Source organism: Triplophysa dalaica, chromosome 6 (genome assembly GCF_015846415.1).
Source record: "Triplophysa dalaica isolate WHDGS20190420 chromosome 6, ASM1584641v1, whole genome shotgun sequence".
In the NCBI taxonomy this organism is placed as follows: Eukaryota; Metazoa; Chordata; class Actinopteri; order Cypriniformes; family Nemacheilidae; genus Triplophysa; species Triplophysa dalaica.
In genome coordinates this window covers 16,304,526-16,327,283 of record NC_079547.1, presented here as the reverse complement: position 1 = coordinate 16,327,283, position 22,758 = coordinate 16,304,526, and the positions used below count along the sequence as shown (strand labels likewise).

Here is a 22,758-nt window from a genome sequence, read left to right as displayed (position 1 = left end):
AGCCTCACATCCTTTAAAAATGGAAAAGCACCCCTTTTCTGAGCTTTAAAAGGTGCAAAATATAGCAAAAGTGATGCATGCTTAGCTATTTTGTTAAATCAGTGTTGCTCGATAGTGCACATCTCGCCTTTACTTTATAGTTTTGTGGGTGGCTGTTTAATTGCGAGCTTAATGCAATTCCATACAAATTCAGAAGCGGCATAAAAGTACTGATCATTTTTCCATTTCACATAATACCCATCCAGGATAATATCCCTCTTTTAAATACGGCCATCCAATAAAGCTTATATAGGCCCTGGATCAGGATATCAGGCTTCTGCTGCATATCTAATTAAAAGCTGCTCGTGAGCTAGAGGGATTTCCCCTTGTGTGGGTGTTTTACCGCAAACTAAATTTTTACTGGAGTTGTGGAAGAACAAACCAGCTTTAAGCCTAATATATATGAATGCTTTTCCCCTTTTTAGCAAATGAAATCTTTCAATTTTCCTATGACCTGGCTCCTATGTCTATTCAACCGATGGCCCTCTCATACAAATTCTCATTTTGAGCCACTATATAAAGTGGCCTACATTTCTTCTGTACAGCAAATAAAGAATTATTTGGGGGACCAAACAGAGAAGGTCTCTGTATTGATATTTAATGCGGAAGATAACATCAGCCTATTAAGGTCCCCAGATCTAGCTTCATAAATGGACGTCCATCATCTCTTATACATTTTGTGCTTAAGGTTATTTTCTTTCTATTTTCATGGTGGTCCATGATCAAAATGTATAATCTTTTATTGATTGAATACAAAAGTTTCCAAAGCTCAATCATGGTGTAAATAACGTAAGCAAATAGATGCCGACTAAAACACGATTCCGAGGATAAACGCAACCACAAATTGTTCTGCGTTAAAAAAATTTTCTCATTAATGTTAATTTTCATCTCTCTTTGAAACATAAAATTGCAGGTTAGTTTACATCTTTATGTGGGTTGACATCAAACTCACATTTTTGGCAAAATAGTACCCCGCAGCTCACTCTGGAAATCATTATCATAAGCTTACCATCACAAATTCAAATTTGTTAAGGGTACCGATTAGTTTACTTTTTATCCAAAAATTTAGTCAAATCTATAAGATCTGCATAGCATTTTGCTCTGCCTACATGACCACTGAAAGATAAAAAGCAACTATATGAACAAAGGTACAAGGGCTATAAAAATAAATGAAAATGTAAAAATGCAATGTGCAACCACTATTATTTTGGAGTCTGGATGGCTACTGGCAATCTGCTTACTTCAAACCATATAGTAAGCAAGCTCCACATTTCTGCTGTGAAATGAAATCCAACGCTTCGACCACAAAAACCACAGGGAACTGCTGTGGGAACCGAAATGATGACCGTTTCTCCGGGATCTGAGGAACTGCCGTTTTTATTATTTAGGTTGAACGGAGTCGCCAGCAAGCTTATCTGTCATTGATATGGAGAAAGTGCCTCAGAGAAAACAGAATGAAAGGGAGCCAAACCAGCTGAATTGTCTTTTTTGTTTAAGGATTTGCAGTTCAAAATCTAAATAATGCCCGGGTCAAACAGACATCCAAAACAAGCAAAAAGCTGTAATAAATATAAATACTACTGCATGCACACAGAATGTTCTGGGATTTCAAATATGTGTGCAAACCAGAGAAAGATGGTCTTATCCACTATGTGTCATGCACCGAAGCGCCAAGCAACTGCTCTCTCTTTTCTATATTGTGTGTGCACTGGCAACATTGATTTTTATCTGATGATGGAGGGTTGTTAAGGTTATTTATTTATCTTTAAATCCAATTAAAAATCGAACAGGTAAAAATAATAAGAAAAACCCATAGCTGTGCCGCATAGAAGATTAAAGGCTACCCTTAAAAACACATAATATATCATTATAAATCAATAATGGAATAAAAAGAAAATAAAAGTCAAATCGCATTACTTTCCTCCCCTGACACCACCAACTTATTACATTTTTGGTCAAATGTTATTCAACTTTCTTATGAAGAGAGGTTTTTTCATGATGAGAGTATAGCACAACGCTCTCCTGGCTCTTTGAATTTACATCAAAAGGTACATTTAGAATAGACGGCGAGTGATTCTGATAAAGTGCCATGTTAAATATTTCAGTTCATAGACGGCTGCTGTCAAGGAGGGAAATGAGAGGTTTTGCTTCTAAATGAAAGTACACATACACTGGTATGAATAAGAGTCTTATAACCAGGGTTCCATTACAGGGTGCTATGACAATGTATCTGGTTGACTGTAAAATTACTAAATTAATAAAGATGACGCTTTGCATATAATATACACAAGTGCACACGCCAAATAGATTTCACAGTTGGAGCAAAGTTGAGAAACCCTTATAGTGTAAAGCTGAGAATAATTTTAATGAACTAAAACACTTACTGTATTTTTTATAACTATAGAATTATATATTCTATTTAGAATCTGTGTTTATTTAGACTCCTATTGTTATTTTTATTGAAAATATTATTATAATTGTTGTTTTGTAACTTAAGTCTAAGTAGTTGACCAGACTTCCAATTCAAGTTTTATCATGCGTTTTATCATCATATTTATTACTGTGTATTTGACAAATAAACAACAATTTACTAAACGTCTCGACATTTCAAATATTTTTCGTACAGAACATTTTTTTAAAAAGATATTTTGAAGAATGTCGGTTGCAGAAATCTGTTGGTCCCCATTGACTTGCATTGGTTTTGTGTCACAATACAAGTCATATATGAGCGAATATGAGCGAATGATGACAAAATTAGAGTTTTGGCTGAGCTATCCCTATTTTCACATATGTCAAATAAAAACCTGCACAAATCAAAGCAAAACATAATCTTTGAAAAAAATCTCCTAAAATCTTACACAATTCATAAAATTTGAATGAGTCTTTCCTGTACAACATCTAACTTCATGAATGTAAAGCTTAAGTGCTGTACGCAAAACCAACAAAATCACTATAATTTGCATTCAACTGAAGCAGATTTCTCAAACTGTAAACTCAGTTTAGACGGGCAGTAAATGCAACTGCATATAAACTGCTTATTCTCAGATACCAAATAAGATCATGTGAAGTGGCTTCTGCCCATGAGAATCTATAGACATTATTCATCTGACCATTTTTATAGCGGTTTACAATTTTACTGCCTCCGATTTTGTGAATGTCTAATATGAGCTGAAAAAAATTGTGTTTGCAAAACTACATGATTGAAGCACTTGTTCCATCTAAACGGCTTGCATTATTTAACTTGACCGTGTCCTTATGACTACCATGTAACTCAGTTGGTAGAGCATGGGGCTAGGAATGACAAAGTCATGTGATTGATTCCCATGGAATGCACATACTGATAAAAAAGTTGGCTTGGATAAAACATCTGCCAAATGCATAAATGTCAATCTCCAACTTACAGAGGATAAGAACTGATTTTAAACAGAAGCCTTGTTGCCACAATTTGACACTTTCATCCAATTCTCCTCATGTCCTGCTTCCCACCTCTCTCCTTAACGCAGCCCTGACACTGCACAACAGACGAAGCATGATGATAGCTACGCAAGCCTTTGAATGGAACCCATGTAATTGGAGCGCATTACAAAGCCCCCGTCTCGTCTCTGCGAGTGAGCAACGCATCAAAGAAGTCAGCAGGAAGGATTTACACTGCTGTGATCGCATGAAGCATCTCCTGACACATAGCCGCTGTTGGAATGCAGAGATATTAAAAATATCTGACTTTCTAATCTTTTATTTTTTGGTCATTTCGCTGAAAATTGGGCAGACTTGCCACCTCACAACCTATTCATTATATGTGTAAGTGTACAATAAATAATGAAAGAATGTTACCTTTTTGAACAGGTTATTACTAGTATAAAATGAGAAACAATCATTCCAGTATGAAGTTACAAACATTAACATTTACATGTACATTTATGCATTTGGCAGATGCTTTTATCCAAAGTGAGATACATATCCTATACATTTATACTTAGTCGTATGCAATCCCCTGGGATCGAACCCACAAATTTGCGTTTTTAATGCAATGCTCATACCACTGAGCTACAGGAAAGCCCACAAACACTGATCCAGAGTTGCAATGCAATGCAGATAATTACATGTTATATAAAATCTAAGTACTAAGCCTAAGTAGGTTTTCATGTAAAGATCATTAAAACATTAATAAAGAAAAAGAAACATTAATTAAAGAGTGTGAATAAACAAAGCCACTGCCAGTTTGTTGGATGGTTGTTTATGAAGTGAACATCTCCACTCTCCCAAGTTCAAAAGACGTTTGCATTGATTTTGAAATGTAAGTGTAGTTATAATACAAGCCCTATTTGAGGAAACCCCACAGGTTTACTGGATAAATGGTGTGCTCTGGAGGCATGATAAAAGGTTTGAGTTCTTTCACACAGCTCTCCATAACTCCTACTGTTATTTTACAGATTTTGGGTTTCCATGGTTACTCCCAATTATAATCATTGTGAATTCATTTACTTTCTCAACCCTGTATTCACAATATATGATTAACAAAAACACACACAGAGAAGGTACTTTATTCGGTTCATAAGAATGCATTTGACCATCATAATGTGCATGAAGAAAATGGCAACTTGATGTACACTACAGCTGGAACCACGATTCATCTGATAAGGGTTTGGCACAGCGTTAAGATTTCGCAATGCATGTTTTAATTAGAGATGCATCAATACAAACAATCTCCACAGTTAGCCGATTATTCAGAGTTATATCTGCAGATACTGATAGCTTGGTGGTTATATTAACTTGCATTAACTAAATTCTGATAGCCGATAGTATGAAAAAACGCTTTTATTGACCGATACAGTTTACTGGAAATATAAACCGTTTCATCCGACACACGTGTCTGACCTCAGATAACTTCCGCTTTGTGTTTAATTTCATATAAGTAAATATTATTTAGCATTATTATTTTACTGTATAATAATTAGGGATGGGAACCGAGAACCGGTTCTTCTTTAAAACCGGTGCCCAGTGAATCGATTCCTTGGAACCGTTAGCGAACCTGCTTAACGATTCCGCTCGTTGCAAATGTGTCATCATCATGAAGCCACACACGCGCTGCGTTTTGTCTGGACCAATGATGAATGTGAAAAATTCTATAGGTCCCTGGACTTTACTTTGTAGCCTACTTTTAGGTTTGTTCTGAGGTTGCTACACATAATTTGTGTACACTCTGATTATGTGCTGTGTTCTTATCAGATATTAAAGCGAGTTAATACAAACAAACAAATTTGTACTTATTCCCTCACCCAATGAGAATCGATAAGAGAATCGATAAGGAATCGGACCGATAAGCAATATCGATAATGTAATCGGAATCGTTTAATTCTTATCAATTCCCATCCCTAATAATAATTATATTAAAGAGTACATAACTTGGGATTTTTAAGGTCCACTTAAGTTTAAGGAGTGTCCAACAACAAGTTTATGTACATAGGTGTAAAATCACTATTATTTCGTAATAATAGGCCGTTATTCTTACCTTCTTGACTGACTCTCAAATGATTCGTTCCGCGATTCATCCGTCTATTCCCCTCCTTTCCGCTAGCCTAGTCTGATGTGATTGGTCAGTTGGTCTAGTCTGCTGCGATTGAGGCTCACAAGCTACAGTGTTGTGGGGAGAAGAGTGAAGTTTTCGCGGGCGGTCCTAGCACAGCGTAAGCGAGGACTACACGTAGTGATGTAAATCCGCGGCAGTAGTCGAATCAGACTAGGGACGACTCGTTTGCGTGATTCAGAGTCGACTCCCTTTTTTCCAAGCCAATATCTTTGTTATTCATTCACATTCGGATTTCCAACTTGGTAGACTGCTTACTTTCAAACACGGCAACATTACACACTGCATGAAATGCAATTGTCATAATCTCATGTTATGTACTCTATGTAAATGTAAATTATTTGCTGAATTTTGTTGTTCATGTTCATTTTATTTATTGGGTCCTCTAGTTCGGTCAAATTTTAAGAAACATTTACATTTAGGCATTTGGCAGACGCTTTAATCCAAAACGATTTATATTGCTTTATCCTATACATTTTACATAGGTATTTGCAATCCCCTGGGATCGAACCCACAACGCAAAGCTCTTACCACTGAGCTACAGGAAAGCAAGAAACATTTTTCTACATTGGCATCTAGCGGTTGGGCTTGGTATCTCAGTCAAAATTCTAAATATTTGAGAGACAAGTTTAGTAACGGTTCTTCTCGGTTTCTTTTGACTGTTATCAAAAATAATCTACAGGCACTCTATTGTTTGTGAATGTGTACCGGAAGTTCAGTTGGGGTCACTAAAGTCTGCATGCGCTGTAACATTTTGTTTAAGTTATTAAGATGAAAGCGTCCACCAAACTTCCTCCAGCCCTTGTCATTTACAGCACATTTACAAAAGGAAAAAGAGAACAGTGACTATAATGCAAACGGTGTAACAGAAACCACAAAAACATACAAGTATCTGCTTTGTCAACACATGCTTACATATCTATAGTTTAAACAGGAAGTATAAGTATTCAGGTAGCATTTCCTTCCCCGTGCATAATATGAACAGTTTTCATGACAAACATTGAATGAACGAGACCTCTTTGAACGGGATATTTCTAATATCAAATGAGTTATTCCATTCCATTTTCTACCGCTTATCCGAACTACCTCGGGTCACGGGGAGCCTGTGCCTATCTCAGGAGTCATCGGGCATCAAGGCAGGATACACCCTGGATGGAGTGCCAACCCATCGCAGAGCACACACACTCACTCACTCATTCACTCACACACTCACACCCTACGGACAATTTTTCCAGAGATGCCAATCAACCTACCATGCATGTCTTTGGACCAGGGGAGGAACCCCCAACCCTGGAGGTGTGAGGCAAACGTGCTAACCACTAAGCCACCGTACCCCCCTCAAATGAGTTATAAACATTACAATATAAAGTTACCGTTGACTGGTTCACAGCCAGTGTTGGGAAGGTTCCTTTGGAAATGTAATAGGTTACAGATTACAAATTCTATGCAAGTAATATGCAATACTACTCTATAGGTACTCAAGATTAATATGAGATTAGCAGAAACTGGCAGTTTAAATTACTTTATAAAAGTACAGTAAATGATTAGTAAGTAATTGGCAGACGTAGCGCACTGCAATTCAAAGGAGAACTAATCAAAAGCATCGGAATAGAATCTCTTTATTTAACTGTTTCACCGCCATTGAAAAGTTATCTAGTCATTTAAAAAATGAAGCTTCCCCGCCAAAGACGAGTTATTACGGCAATCAGTGTTTGTACTGGTGTACAGCAGGTGGCACTATTACACACCACTGGGAAGAAGTACAGAATCCCAGAACCTAGAACGTATTTGTTTTAGAGGTTTTTAAAGATTGTTCTGAGTGCAATCTGGGCATTTGACAAAATACGTTAATTATCTCAGCTGTTTAATCAAATGATGCATTTTTGAAGAAACCTACCCACATCTACGGAGTGATAAAAAACGAACTAATGAAGATAGAAGAATACGTTTTTTTTGTTTAAAACCAGAGACTCTGTTCTTTCATTTGACAAATTGTTTGTCCATATATTCTTTACAGAAAATTCACAGTGAGCCATTAAATTTGGGTGAAAAGGTTAAAAAACGCTGGCGTAGGCTGGCAACTATTTTTTTGAAAGGCTGGCGCCGAATGAGTTAAAGGCCTTGGGTGTAGGCATCCAGAAAATATTTAGATGTAATGCCCTTTGTAATAATTAACATTTGCATGAGTAACTGCATTTATTTACACAATTTTCACAGTAACTGTAAATAATTAGTTACTTTTATTTTGTAATTAAATTACATAACACAGTTACATGTCACTAGTTACTCCCCAACACTGCATCAAAGGCATAAGTGACTAACTGAAATCCTTTGGACGGCAAAAATTTGGTCAAAGATTCTACAAAAGTTAATCAGGGGTTGGAAATCAACTCTTAAAATGGCCCGAAATTTCTAAGCAACACTGTCTTTAAAGGAACAAAGAGGCTAAATGATAACAGAAACAATGTAGTGTTATCCTATATGATACATTTTAGCCTTATTAGAAATGCAACACTCATAAGAGTCATAAGATTCATTTTGTGCAGATACACATGCTACTATTTAATGAAGATAAGATATAAAGTTTTAGACTGTGGTTCTATGTGCAGAAGTTTTTTCTACAAAATGACGTATTTCCAAAAGAAGCAATGTTTAAAGATGACAGTTTAAACACAGAAGCTACGGCGAGGAGATTTTTTCTGATCTACAAAGATTTGTGTTAAGAGCTTGTGTTAGCTTCTTCTAACATGACCCTTATACAAAAGAAATGTCTTTCTACAAAACACAAAGAATATCTCTGTGTTCCCAAAGTAGAAATATTGTAATTTTCATGCATAAATTGTTTCCATTTTATCATCTCTGGTTACATAGTTTCCATAGAGTCCTTTAAAGTAATTGTCCCATAAACATAACAGAGTATTTATTCATTTTGTCTCGAGCTGTGGTTCACTGACTTTACTACTGTTTCCAGACCAGCACAAGAAAAGGCAACACAATTACAAGTAAATGAGGCTATTGGGGCCGAAAGCATATGCAGTAGGAGAATATGAAGCATCAATAAGAGCAATAGGTCACGTTCCTGATCTCAACTATTAACTACGATAACTTGATGTTAAAGAACAGTTCAGCCCAAAAATGTATTCTGTCTTAATTTACTGGAGTTGTTGCAAACCTGTATAAATGATGATGATGAACATTCGGAGGAATGCTTGTAACCAAACAGTTATTGGCCACCATTGACTGGAAAACTGCTTTATAAATCTCTTTGTTCTGTCACAAAAGAAGATATTTTGAAGAATGTTGGAAAGCAAACCGTTCTGGGGCACTTTTGACAACCACTGTAATTTTCCTTATTATGGTATTCAATGGTGACCCAGAACTGTCGTACAATGTCTTTCTTGGCTTTAGAGGTGGTGGTCTAAAGGTAGTCTTAAACCCTGTACGGGTAACCACACCTAAGAGTTTACTCAAAGATGGCAGAGGGGATGATTATCAAATAGCTTCTTAAAGTTTGATCCACAAAATTAAACTAATGTAGGGGTTCAGAAGACTAAAGTAAGAAAATAATACGTTTCATTTTTTTCCGAATTATTCTTTAAAGGTTTTGCACATGACACCTATGACCGGCCAACCAGAGTGAACCAGTACAGAAGTTTACGAAATTTCCAATCATTAAACGTACAGGTTGTGATATTTCAAGGGCTAGCAAAGGAGCCAGTAATATGCTTGACTGCCGAGATGTTTAAATGTTGACACATGCCCTGAGGGGTCAGCAAGGCTGCCTACCTTCCTAAATGACATGCAATAAATTCTGGCAGGACAGTAATCCCTCATTTCAAGCAATTACTCAGAGGGGGCAAATTGTTTCGAGGTCAGTGAACGCTGTTCTATGTGCCACGATCTCAGTTCATAACAGAAGAAAAAAATACACTCAGACATTCCTGGAATGTAAACTGTGGAAACATAAAAAGGAATAAGCGGGTTATATAAACAGAAGTAATACAAATTATATAATTAAATGCAATAATTACATGGTTACAATCCACATTATAATAATCAAAATTACCACACAGGTGTGGTCATCACTACGGTACGCAGTACAAACACAACTATTGTTGCTGTATCCAAGCTAAACGTGGACCAGGCTAACTTTTGTGAAGCCGTCTATCCACTTCCTTCCTTCCTGGCAGGACTGATGTTTCAGTCAAAGCGCTGATAACCATCCCAGGCCACCGCTTCACGTAAATGTACACCCATCCCTCAGGCTGAGTGCGGTTTGTCTCATTGTTCTTTTGCTTCCTTTCCCCTGTCAAGCTTTCCTGCTATGGCTCATGTACCCCGGCTTTCAAACAGTGTGGCATGAACATATGGTCTGGTGGCTGGGAGGTATGATTGGAGAGTGGTTACCGTATCATGCGCCCAGTTTGAGCTAAATCACAGAGCATCTGCCAATGTCATTACCTCTTGAAACACAGAGGGGTGTTCATGATGCTGGCTTAAAAAATGTTATTATTAATAACCAATTAGGGGATGGACACAATCTCTCGATTACAATCTTAAAGAAATAGTTCTGCCAAAACTGATTTTTTTTTTCAAAATTGACTTGAAACTCCGAATATGGGACAGAAGAAGAACGATTTACACAAACAAAAGCTGTGTCTGGATTTGCTCACTTGTTCACTCATTGACGATTCCCTTTATAGCGATTGCGAATGCTTAAAAGTCCACTATATGGGAAGAAGTGAAAGAAAATGAGTGAACCGTTTCAGACACTAATGTAATATATCCTGTGTCTGACAGTACTGTCGCAGACATTCGTCATAACGTTTATATTAATGTTACACCTGTCTGGCTTTATTGATTGCTTGAAAAATGATAAAGTTCATTTTTCATGTTTATTGTATTAGTTTTTAACAAAAAGAACAGAACAAATGTCTGGCATGTTTACTTACTATTAGTTTTATTACGTTTAATAAAATTACCTAATATATTTCAAATAAAACGCTTCTATATATAACATTCATTTAATCTGTTTATTCTCAAATAGTAGCAAAATAGCGTTAACAAGAACAAACACAAGTGTAAACGTTTATTCATGGCAACCTACAATCATGGCATTAACGCTCATTCTGCTCAAGCTGATTCTAATCAGATGGTTGATTCGTGTTGTATCACGGGAAATGTGTGAACAAGTGTACATCGGATGTACACTCAAATTTAGAATGCATTGTGGGTAAAAAGTAGTGAACAAATGTAAGGAATGAGTTGCTTACTCAGAATTCAGATAACACTACAAAATGGCGGACACCCGATAGGGGGCGAATCCGGCTAAGCGGTATGTTTCGAAGGCTGCATTTCAAGAACGATATGCTATGGTCGTCCCATTTCGAAGGCACCCTCAAAATGCAACCTTGTTTCCGCGGGCTGACAAGGCTACAACGAATCCTTAACAGACTCGGCTATCTCAAGGTTCATTGCGTGACTGTTAGGCCGTTTTACTCTACATAAACATGTCATATTCTCTAAAACAATATAAACATTTTGATCTGTGTCGGTTTTAAAATGTCAAAAATGTCTCTGCTGTGTCCCTCTGACAGGAGTAGCAGGTGATGTAACTTGTAAATTGAGTAGTACTTTCTACTGATCGAAGAGCCGTAATTCACAGAAGAGCTGTGCATAAAACACAGAATCGATTTAGAAATGTTAAGTAGTGTGAATCGCAATTTATATCTCCATAACTGAATGACTTCTGCAGAACACAAAAGATGATATTTCGAAGGATGTTGGTAACCAAAGAACATGGGCCGAATTGACTTCCATTATATGGACACAAAAGCACAGAGACATTTCTCAAAATATATTTTCTGTTTGTGCAAAGAGAGTCATAGGCAGATTTTGAAATGACACAAGGGTAATTAAATGATGACTGAATTTTTCTGAAGTTTCGGCCTAGACAACATTTAAGACAAAGACTAAGAAAGAATTACATAGTTCCATGTAATTTTATGACAACTATACAAAAAAAGCTGTCTATTCAACAACACTGTTACATGCTACAGCTTCTCTAACAACAATGCAAATACAGAAATAATTCAAAATGGACTTCTGTTGCATGTTATACCTGTAGTTGATGTCAACTACAAACAAAACAACCACAATGTTGACAAAAAAAGGAATAGACCACTGGAACATTTCTAAGCTCTTGAACAGTAGTGTACGATAATGTCTTGTAAGATTATAAGAGACTGCACTGTAACACAAGGATTGTGCATGAATTTGACGAATGCTTCATTTAATGCTATTTTCCATTCTTCATTTCAAATAAAAGGATTTACAAAAAACGAAGCCCTGTGCCATATTCATAACATAAGCCACACATCAATCATAAGCTGAGAACGTTCATCTGAATTGTTTTAATGATGTTATACACATCAGTATAATCGTGGCAGTGCATACATGGCCAACAGCACATTAGCTGTCATAGCAGCAGTAAAAAAATAAATTTTCAAGTTTTAAATAGATTATACGATGTGAAAAATGCAATAATATGAAAATGCTCATTATACTTCATCGCAGTGCTAACAGCGAAAAATGTAGCCCTAAGGTTCAGCTCAAAGCTCACTGATGGTCTTGTTATGTATTAAGCTATCAATTTCAAGGCCATGGGTTTGGTTCTAAGGAAACACATGAACTGATAAATGTGTATAAGTCACCTTGGGGAAAAGCCTGAAAAATGCATAAATGAAACGTATGTAAATAATTTCTTACACCAATTATAGGGTATGTTGTAGTTTGGTTGTGAGAAGGTGAGCTGTCAGAAGCGGCATGTAGACTGTGTGTATTAAAGAAACGGGGAGAAAGTTAAACACACAGATCAAGAGAGAATTCAAACACATTTGATTCTCCACTGTGGTAATGCTCAAAGTGGAGATTGATTAGTTAAACGCCCGAGTAGCAAGAATGCGAGAAGATCTAAACGAAATGCTGCAATTATCACGTTCATGAATAGTTAATCACAGCAACCATATTCTTAATTATTTTATAGATAATTGTGGAGTCCTTCTATAACTGATGCTAGCTCCTTTCAAGGTAAAATCATGCCGATTTTTTTTTGCCAAAGCAAAATGGACATAAATAATGCAAACCATTAAAGACCATAACTCCAGTTCAGTATAAGCTGCGTGCCATTCACAGCACTGCTTAACGTCACAAACCCCCATTAAACCATAATAGCTATTATAACTCAGCTGCTAATCAACCATCAAATCTACTGCTTCAATTTAACCACTGCGAATTAAAAGCTTAATTCTCCTCACATAAAGCCAGCACAATAAGGACTTGAATCAAAGCTATAAAGAGGGGATGAAGACAGTATTTCCTCTCCTCTTATTCGGATTGAATAGTAGATACTTTGTCGCCCCCTCAAAATCCTCGAAAGCCTTCTAGGCCTACAAAGATTTTTGATAGTGATGTTCTTTGATTGTGTCTGTAAATCACCAAGTGTGATATATTAACGGTTGAATCTGTGAAGTGGTGGTCAGCTGAAACTCTAAAAAGTCCAGGACGAGAAAAATATAAATCAATTACAGATGCTTCTATGGGCCAGCATGGGAGCCCCTCGGGAAAGTTGAGAGAACACGAAAGTTTATAATTTACAACTTTTTAAGCCTTGCCATATTCTGAAGACGATGCAAAAGAAGTTGATTCGGTTCTAACAGGACGTGTGTATAATTTGAGAGTGTTTAATTTACATATATTAGGTAATATACTCAATCTCATAGTAAAATATTAGGTAGGGATGCACAGATACCGATACCAGTATGGGGTATCGGCTTGATACCAAGCTCATGTACTCGTACTGACACACCGATACCAATAACCGATAACCGATACCTCACGTGACATACATAGAACCCTATGATTTCCGCAGTGTTTTGCGTGACTGTGTGTGAAAGAGTGGTGCGGTTTCGTGCACTGATCCTGAACGCATTGTGCTTGTGAAGCTATCAAAGCCAGCATTTCACTGCACAAGGACACGAAAAAGTAAACAAACACCATTTCCGGCGATCCGTCAAAATAAAAGTTTGCTTAACTGAAACAAACGCGCTTTGCAGCGTCCTGTCAAAATTAAAGTCCAGTTGATTTGAACAAGTTATAATACTCACATTTTACCACACCACCACCTAAAGAGCTAAAAACACAAGGGAAAAAAAATTACCAGAAAGATACTGGTGTATTAACAATTGTAGATTATACAGGCATCGGTTATAGGTATCGGTGAGTACCAGAAAAAAATATTGTTACTCGTACTTTGTCTATAAAAAAATGGTATCGGTGCATCCCTAATATTAGGTATATCGTTACTGTCCTTCAGCGACATAGTGTCCAAATTCGCTGTTTTTCATAAAAAACAGATCTCTTCATTACTTTTTCATAATCTAAATGTAAATATTATGAAAAGCAGTTTTGATCAACTAATGATGTAATGTCATTGTAAACAGAGGTATCTGCTGGCCAACTGCTCATTTAATGGCATGAGCTCTTTATGACACTGCCCATTCACTCAATAATTCACACAACAAAACAGCTTGGCATAATAGAGTATGGACATCAACATGAAATTTCCTCTCTGCATTCTGTTGCATTTCCAACTAATTAAACAGCAGCAAATAGACATTTTTTTGCAGGAAATTATGACTGAATTTTTTTTATTTATATAGCAAAAGACTAAATGTCAGAAGAGTTTTTCAACAGTCTCTATTGCAAATTGCAACCAATGCCTCACTCCACCCCACTCCCTTTCGGGGCACTATGGTGGCTGACATAGGACTATGACGTCTTCAGATTTTCGCTTCTTTGTCAAAGGAGATAACATATTTGCGACACTCTGTGTAGATCAGTTTGTCTGTGTAAGGCACAGGTGTGAAACTCAGTTCCTGAAAACCTAAACCCCTGGTTTAAGGCTACTGTTGAAGCAACAAGGCGAATTGGGGACCTGCTAAGTATGTAGATAGAAACAGCTCATTCCAGGTTAATAAAACATAACATAACGGTACATTATGTAAGCTCTTTATACGCCACTTAAAACGTTGTTATATATATTATATTCCATTAAATATACCCTCCAAAGATTTTGGTTTAATTTAAACCAAATAAATGGCATATTGCAGCTTTAAAACATACACAGATATGTTAGTAAATTGTAGTAGACCATATCATAATAAAACAAATAGTTTATGTAGCACCTTTAAAAGTAGAATCTCAAACACTGTACATAAAGTGAAAATAAAAGTGAAAGAAATTCACAATTATAATAAAATTCAAGTAAATAATAACAAGATAGAAACAAACAAATAAAAAATAAGAATAAAAAAAAAATACAAAACAAAACTAACTAGAAACTAGATACACACATAAAACACATAAATTATAGGTAAAGCCAGATTGAAATGAGAATTATATAGTTTGTCTTGCTTTAGTAACACATAACAAAAAAAAGAACAATTCTACACAAAAATCTCACATTTTTGATAACATCATTGCTTAGATTATTGTCCATACATCTCAAAATGTCAGTTCAGATGCCCTGCTGACCAAATCCATTTCTTTACTCCGAAAGCTAAGACAAGACCAGAGCTACTAAAGATTCAACCGAACACAACGAACCAGTGAATCACCCCAGGGCATGAAGGGGGCTTAAAGCTAACACTGGAAATAGAGCTATAAAGAGAGAGTGGGGGGAAAAGAAGACCATGTCACAGCACTAAATCACAGTCCTAAGGCATTTACATCGACTGAACTATTTCCCACTGAGTGCTAAAGAACTACCTGCAGCCAAAAACTTAAAGGGCCGTTAATACAAAAACACTAAACTCTAAATTAAAAAAAGAGGAAAAAATCAATCCACTTATTGACATGTTAGAGAGCGCTGCATTAAACTTGAATACACTTTATCAAGTGGAGCTGTTGTCTTAAATATTTATTACATTTTTATTCATCATGTGGTTTCTTGGTTTCAAACACATTATTGATAAGCACGACCGTCCTTTGTACATTCAACACACATCAGGGCCTGATATCTGGATTTATCTATGGGGTGTTTAATAAGTCCTTTTTCCTTCAGATAAAAGAAGGAAGAGCAGTGAGTTATACCTGTGTGCCACTGCTGTACAGCCTTTAATTAAAACGTGGATCAAATTAGGCCAGAATCTTCATTTGTTAAAGCGACACAGTCGCACAACAGATGATTTGTCTGTAAAGAAACAAAACCGCACTTCAAGGTGAAATCTGGCTGTGTGGTTGCAAGGCACGAGGGGAAAGAAAGAGAGTTATGAGTCAATTTACTGTTCGCGGTTACTATGGTAAAGCAGGGGACGGCTCGAGTATTCTCCGGGTTTGTTGTTTACCCGCCGGTCATAGGACACAGGAGATGTTCAAAAGGGGAAGGCAGGATGAAGAGACCTTTTTAAAATTTCAAAGAGACCCTTTGGAAGCAAAATGAAGTGCACCAATGGAATGGATCCTGGTCAACAGTCATTCAAGGGCTTGATCTCAAGAGGCCTTGCTAAAGTCAAGTCATCCAACAAATGAGCCATACAAACAACAGGGGATATTATTAAGGCTATCAGTTATGTTATCAAGGCAGAAAGGGGAAGGGGTAAATATTTGTCTATTATAACAAAAAACCCAACTCTAGAACTATTGTTAGACCACAGACAACTTTATTGTTTGATAGCTCAGCCTGAGGCAAACATACAAAGTTACACATGAACCTGTGGGCACAGTTAAATAAGCTAAAGGAGGGACAGAAAGAGAATCAATAAGGGTTATTAACATGCCGTTCTCGACCTTTCTGCTTTCATATGCTAAAGGAGAACCTCTAAAGGAGAACAACAAAATCGTTATAACGATACTGACAGAATGATTTGAAAGAATGTTGCAACATAAACATATTGTTCCCATGTATTTTTCCCATATTTCCCAATATTAGCTGACACTAAAACTTTTCCTCTCCTTATTTCGAATGCATTCTAATGAATAACAATATGCTATTTAAAACAAGTTTTTGTCCCTATACTCAATAAAGGTGCTTAAAAGGTTCTTCACAGCGATGCCATAGAAGAACCATTTATGGTTAATAATCAAAGATATTATAAAGAACCATATCTTTCTTAACTTTTTATAATTTGAAGAACCTTACGGTTTCAATAAAGGTTCTTTTTGGCGAAAAAAGGTTCAGATGTTGAAGGTTCTTTATGGAACCATTTTTACAAAAAGAGGTTCTTCTTTGGCATTAGAGCACTGCGCGGGCCTCAAATTTAGGCCCTGGTCAGAGATGCTCAGGCTCTTACCCGGCCCTTGTCGGACAGCTTAGCTGGCCTGCTGGGCTCATCCTTAACGCAGATTCAGGATTACAAACCACTTTTATCTCCGCTTCTCAGTCAATACTCTCATTTTCCCCCTTCGTGAACAACAAATTTTGATACACAATAAAAACACCATTCGTGATTTGATCGTTTTTAACAGTCAAACAGTTTTGAGTATGTTATACTGCATTCCTATGGTGAAAATCACTTGCTGACCTCCATCTATCGGCACTTCGCACTGTGCCGTGACGTCATGTGCAAACATCCTATTACAACATTGTTCCTGTGGTGTGAAAAGACTTTACCGTAGGCTACATACATGTTATACCGACAAATTCCAATATATCCCAATCTTAGCACACTCACAACCAAACACATTTTAAAAATCAATAGGTGCTACCTTATAAGGAATCAACAAAGAAAAGACCAAAACATGAATACACAACCATCCAAGCAGAAGCGGCATTTCCATTTCTTAAAAGTACACAGATGAAAGATCCCAACTATAAACAATTCATTTATAACATCACCAGTCAATAAATTAAGGTAAATTTCTAAGTGCAATAAGTCATAGGTTCTGCAAGGAGTGCGCTTTGATCATCTTAAGGCCAACAATATATGTTGCAATAAATTTGAGGCACGGCAATAAGAGCAAAGTGCACTGGGCTATGCAAACTATAAGTCTAAAAGCTTTTACGGAAGGACCCGGAAGACCATGAATTCTCCTTTCCAAATGTGACAGCAACATCTACTTAATGCTAATCATCTCCACATAGATAAAGTTGTTATCGGGTTTTTGGTTACAAGGAGTCTGCTAGGTGTCCCATAAATGTAATTCAAGCTGAGTAAACGATTAGTTAGGGCTATAATTTTCCCTTACCAGATGCACTTGTCACACTTGTGTGTTAAAATGACTTCTTAACTGAATCTCCATAGTTACTGCTACACAAAAGGATTACAAGGGAGGACTTAAAAGTTATGGTTAGCTTGGGGCTCAAGCAGGCCAGACTTGAAGCCATCAGCATTATTCTGAGGCTCTGAGAAAATTAAATGCGGCTAAGAAAGGTCACACATTTGGCCGACTACATTATTAACCACTATAAAACTTGTGTCTAAAGAGTTTAGGCAGCTCCAGACACATGGCAAGCTGTAATGTGAAATCGAATTGTATGCAAATTTGTATTGTTAAATGGTAACATGATAACAACCCTTCTTTGAATCACATTAAACTTATGAACATTGCTATAAACATTTCCAGTTCCTGATGATTATACTGTTAAATAGAATATGGGTGTGGTGGGAAATTGCCCATAATTGTTGGCTTCAAACTTTTAATGCACCAATGGACCCTGAATCACCCCTTCCTGCACAACCACATACTAGAATCTGTTAGTTTTCAGAACTAGCGGCCAGAATGTCTAAGGCACCTTATCTCGCCACAAAAAATTATCTCTAGGACCTATAGCTCAACAGACAGAGCATGGCATGGCAGAGTTGGGTAAGACCGAAGGAATGCTCTAATAAAACAGATACCTCAAATGCACTAACAGTCAGGTTGGATGAAAGTATCTTTCAAATGCATGAATGTAATCGGAGTGAAGTTAAACCAACTAATTTATACACAGATCACTGGAGTTCTTTTCAACTTTAAGACTTTGTACAATCTCTTCAATCCATGTCCTTTTATCATGGTGATGTTTATTAAGATCAAAAAGTAGAACCGAAATTATTTTCTACAGCTTTCAAAAGGCTCTCATGATTCTACAATGTAAAAAACTGTATCTACAGAACACGACGTATTGAAAAAAGGAACAACAAGTGTATTCATCACTGCAATGAAACTAGACTAAAGTCAGCTTCACAGAATATTCACATTTCCCACGCCGTGTGCAGGGGGAAGAGGTCAGGACATATTATTATCAAAAGCTTAAAATACTAAACTTAACATAATCAAACTAGTGTGAAGGTGGTGTATAATGTTACAGATCATAATGTGTATTATTTAATAAGGTCTATTTTTGGGTCTGCTATAATAAGGTCTGCTAAATTGCTCAGCAAATAAATTAGGTCAATTGGTCAATGAGACCAAACATGGATCTCTTATTCTAAATGCAAACCAACAGTGTTTGTATTCCAAAGAAGAAAAAAACTGTTTAAATAAACAAAAAAAACATTACAACGTAGTAGACTGCATGTTTAAGTCTGTCATCTCACTTGAAGGAGTAAGAAAACTAGAAGAAAGCATGTGTAACTTTCATGTTTTTGATCTATAAACCAATATTTTCCTGTTTTGAATGTGTGTGTGTGTGATTATCCCTTTGCCAGCAGCAATTGGCAAGCTATTGCAGGGGGTCCAGCAAACTAAAAAGGTTAATAGGTTCATCTACACCTGATGAGTGATGCCATGCTGGAAACCAGGATGTTGCAAAACAAACCTGATATCTGTTACATAAAAAAACACCCATGCCTCTCACTTACCGAAAATCATTTGACTTCTATAGCAGTTTCAAACAATGAAAAACTTTAGACTAAATGCATCAGTAAAATAAACCTCCCTGAAAACAATCAAGAGGTGTATGTTTAAATGAACTGTCACTAGGCTAACCGATAATATCCGCCTGGGAAACTCAGACTTGAAGAACCAGTTAGGGAGAGGAAATTCAATTACACCGTTTTTAAGGAAAACTATTTCCTGTTTCCAAGTGGAAAGGAGCATATAACCATTTTTGGTTTTGCTTTTGGCATGTGCTTCTGTTCAATATAATTCATTACAAGGTTTACATTTTATCAGCATGTGTGTTCCCTGGGGTGCGAACCTATGTGTTTTGGCTGACGGTGGAGTGCTCTACCAGCTACAATAACACCATAATAAAACAGGAAAACTACAAAGGGGACAGCAAAACTCACACATTTGTGGAAAATGTGATCAATTAGTTTATTCAGAATGCTATAACATTTGCTGCAAGCCACATCTGCAACTACTAAAGAATTAAAAAGGAAACATTGCAAGAAAACGCATATCTGTTGTCAAGGGGGATGTAGCCCCATAGGAAGCCAATGCATTAACTGGTGAGCGCCAAAATGGGCTATTTTAGTGCTTTACAAACGGGACCCCCACTTCAAAGAGCCGTTCTCTGTTTACACACAGGAAATGTACAAATGCCAAAGGCGACGTAAATTACAGGGCTGGCATATATGTATCAAATACATTTTGACAGGACTGTCGATGTTCAACCTTTCGTTTTGTAAGCAATTTGCTGCGTGATCCTCCCGCTTTTGTGTTTTGATTGTCGCTCGAGGCTCAAAGACCACCCGCGCGGAATACTGGGGGCTTAGTCGGGTCGTAACTTCTAAAATATCAAGATTCGCTAAATGTTTTTGAACATTTAATAGCTGAAATTGTGAAACTCTGAGCTCACTCAACTTCAGGAACCAGTAAAGTAAACAGGTACTATAAAACTCACCCTTATCCGCCTCATGGCCGCAACAATCTCCACACGGCTGTTAGGACGAGCCACATCCAGACTACCGATATACTGGAAATAAAAGGCAGCGAGATAACATTCATTACATCCTCGTCTACAAGCTTAATCAAAATAAATGTGCTATCAAAAGCGCACTCGCTCCATGGCAACAACGCGGAATGTAAACAAGTGACAAAACAACTTTAAAGACGCTGTGTTATTGAAAACGTTATTTGTACAGTAACATATACAACAGCCTTGTAGCATAACTCGACAGAACAACGGATTTGATAGCGTGTGATAGCGAAAAGCCACAACATACGTGTCTGATAAAGATATCGTGATATTGAAGGATTTTTACCTTTGCCTCGAAATTAATCCCATGCTGGAATGCGTCCTCGTTGTGTAAAGGAATCCGCAAATCGTGTCCATCATCGACTAAATTATACTTTGTTTTGGCAGGCATGGTGACTCTTTTCGACGCGTCTTTCACCTCAGTTAAAAACAAAAAAACAGATCAAGGGGGCAAGTCGACAGATCGAGGGGTGTCAGGACTCGATCTTACTCATGCCTGTTTCTAGCCGGAGGTCACTTTATTTCTCATACGTGCAGAGTAACTTTTGCGCAAAAAATCACAATCTTATATCCGCCGTCGCTGAAGTATCTTCCTTCGTTGTATTTCCTTGTCGGAAAGGTGTATGTGTTACCCAAATATGACTCATCTACTGACTTGTTCCCACTCGAGCTGATGGTCCTAACCTTTAGCTGGTGTAGTAGTGTTAAAATCCTGCTTCCTGGGCTTGCCCGTTTCCAACAACTTCACAGCAGCGCCATCGCCGAGCGCACACATCCTACCCCAAAGGATCGTGGCGAGAACAGAGCGCCATTGGTTGAATGGGGGAATTCCACCTGCTCTCATTGGAAAACGGCTTTATCGCAGGTTTTGGAGGAGGAGAAAACACCTCGCTTCAAACTCGACTCAACACGGCGGTGTTTGAATAGAGAGCAGCGGATGCCACCTAGTGGCAGCCTTCGGCATGGTAGGGAAAGATGTGGAATAATTTATCAGAATTGGCTTCCTGCGTGTGTAGTGGGAAGGTACTATACAATGACAAATACTATACCTTTTGAATAACCAGTCCTCAAGAAGGACCTACGGTTGTTGCTGTATTTACAACCTCTGTTAATTCAAAACACTATCAATTTCAAGACAAATAAACCTGCTTCAACATACTGTAGATGTTGACACAAAATTGTTAATATGTTTTTCTCACACATAAAAATAACTTGGGTGTAACATCACATCATAGAAAAAAACGCAATAATTCCATATAACCATCTTTTAAGGAAAAATGTAAGGATGGATTATCAAGTATTAATGTATATTGCATGTTGATAAATTACAAGTATTGGGTTGAAGGGCCAACTAATGGCCAAATTTATGGATTATAAATTGACAGCTTACAATCAAATAACACAAATAAGTATTTTATTTCTGAGTGTATTTTCTATTTCCCAGCATCTCCTCTCATGGAGACCAACATCAGCCTGTTTCATTGCCATCCCTCTAGGTTCTAATATATCACATCTAAAAACAAAAATAGCATAATGCACAACTTTAATACCATTCACAATGGCCATTTTTTTAAGTGCATTTTTACTTTGGTTGCAAGTCATTCCATCCAGAGGTGGACTCGCAGGTTTTTAGATCTGCATCGACTCTGAACCTTGAAAAACTACAAAGATGATGCAGACATTGAAAAGCAAAAAGACAATTTTTTCATATAATACTGTAGTTCTATCTGGATGTAAATTCTGGAAATCACTGTAATGTGGTTACGTAACCTTGGTTCAAGACTGCTTTTCCAGGAATCATGTAACCTTAGCCAAGATATGCATTGAGGATCCAGTCTCTGGATATATATCCCTCTTCAACACTGACAGTATAGAACATGAATAGCCTATGCTTCAGGTTGAATTTTTTTAATGCTAATTATGCCGGCAAAAGTGCGCTGGGTATATGCGAGTTAAAATCTGCTGATGGGCACTTTTAAAAAGTATTTTTTTTCACTGTTAATAATTACAGGATCTGCATTTTCATGAGTTCCATTAAGATTTTTTGCTGTTACAGTCAGTAGAACCATAACTGTGTGCATCAAAACCACACATTTCCATGTAGAGAATTTGCGGCAGCTGAATAGCTTTAATATTATTTCTCTGTAAACAGACTAATAAACTCTTTGCACAACCTCACATCTGCATTTCACTGGTTTGCACTCTATCTGCCATTACTTCTTTTTTTGCT

At 37.1% G+C, this 22,758-nt stretch overlaps 1 protein-coding gene across 4 annotated transcripts in view; it reads right to left on the bottom strand.

The window, feature by feature from the left end:
• nos1apa (nitric oxide synthase 1 (neuronal) adaptor protein a) overlaps nt 1-21,677 on the bottom strand; it is a 105,089-nt gene extending 83,412 nt beyond the window's left edge. For all 4 annotated transcript variants that reach the window (XR_008906939.1, XR_008906938.1, XR_008906940.1 and 1 more), the window contains exons 1-2: nt 20,815-21,677; nt 20,454-20,525 (exon numbers count right to left, since the gene is read on the bottom strand). Coding sequence is in view for 1 of the 4 variants with exons in the window: in XM_056749935.1 (XP_056605913.1) it covers nt 20,454-20,525; nt 20,815-20,919 (177 nt within the window). In the remaining 3 variants the exon portion in view is untranslated. The remainder of the gene's footprint in view (nt 1-20,453; nt 20,526-20,814) is intronic.
• Between the last annotated feature and the right edge of the window lie 1,081 nt (nt 21,678-22,758).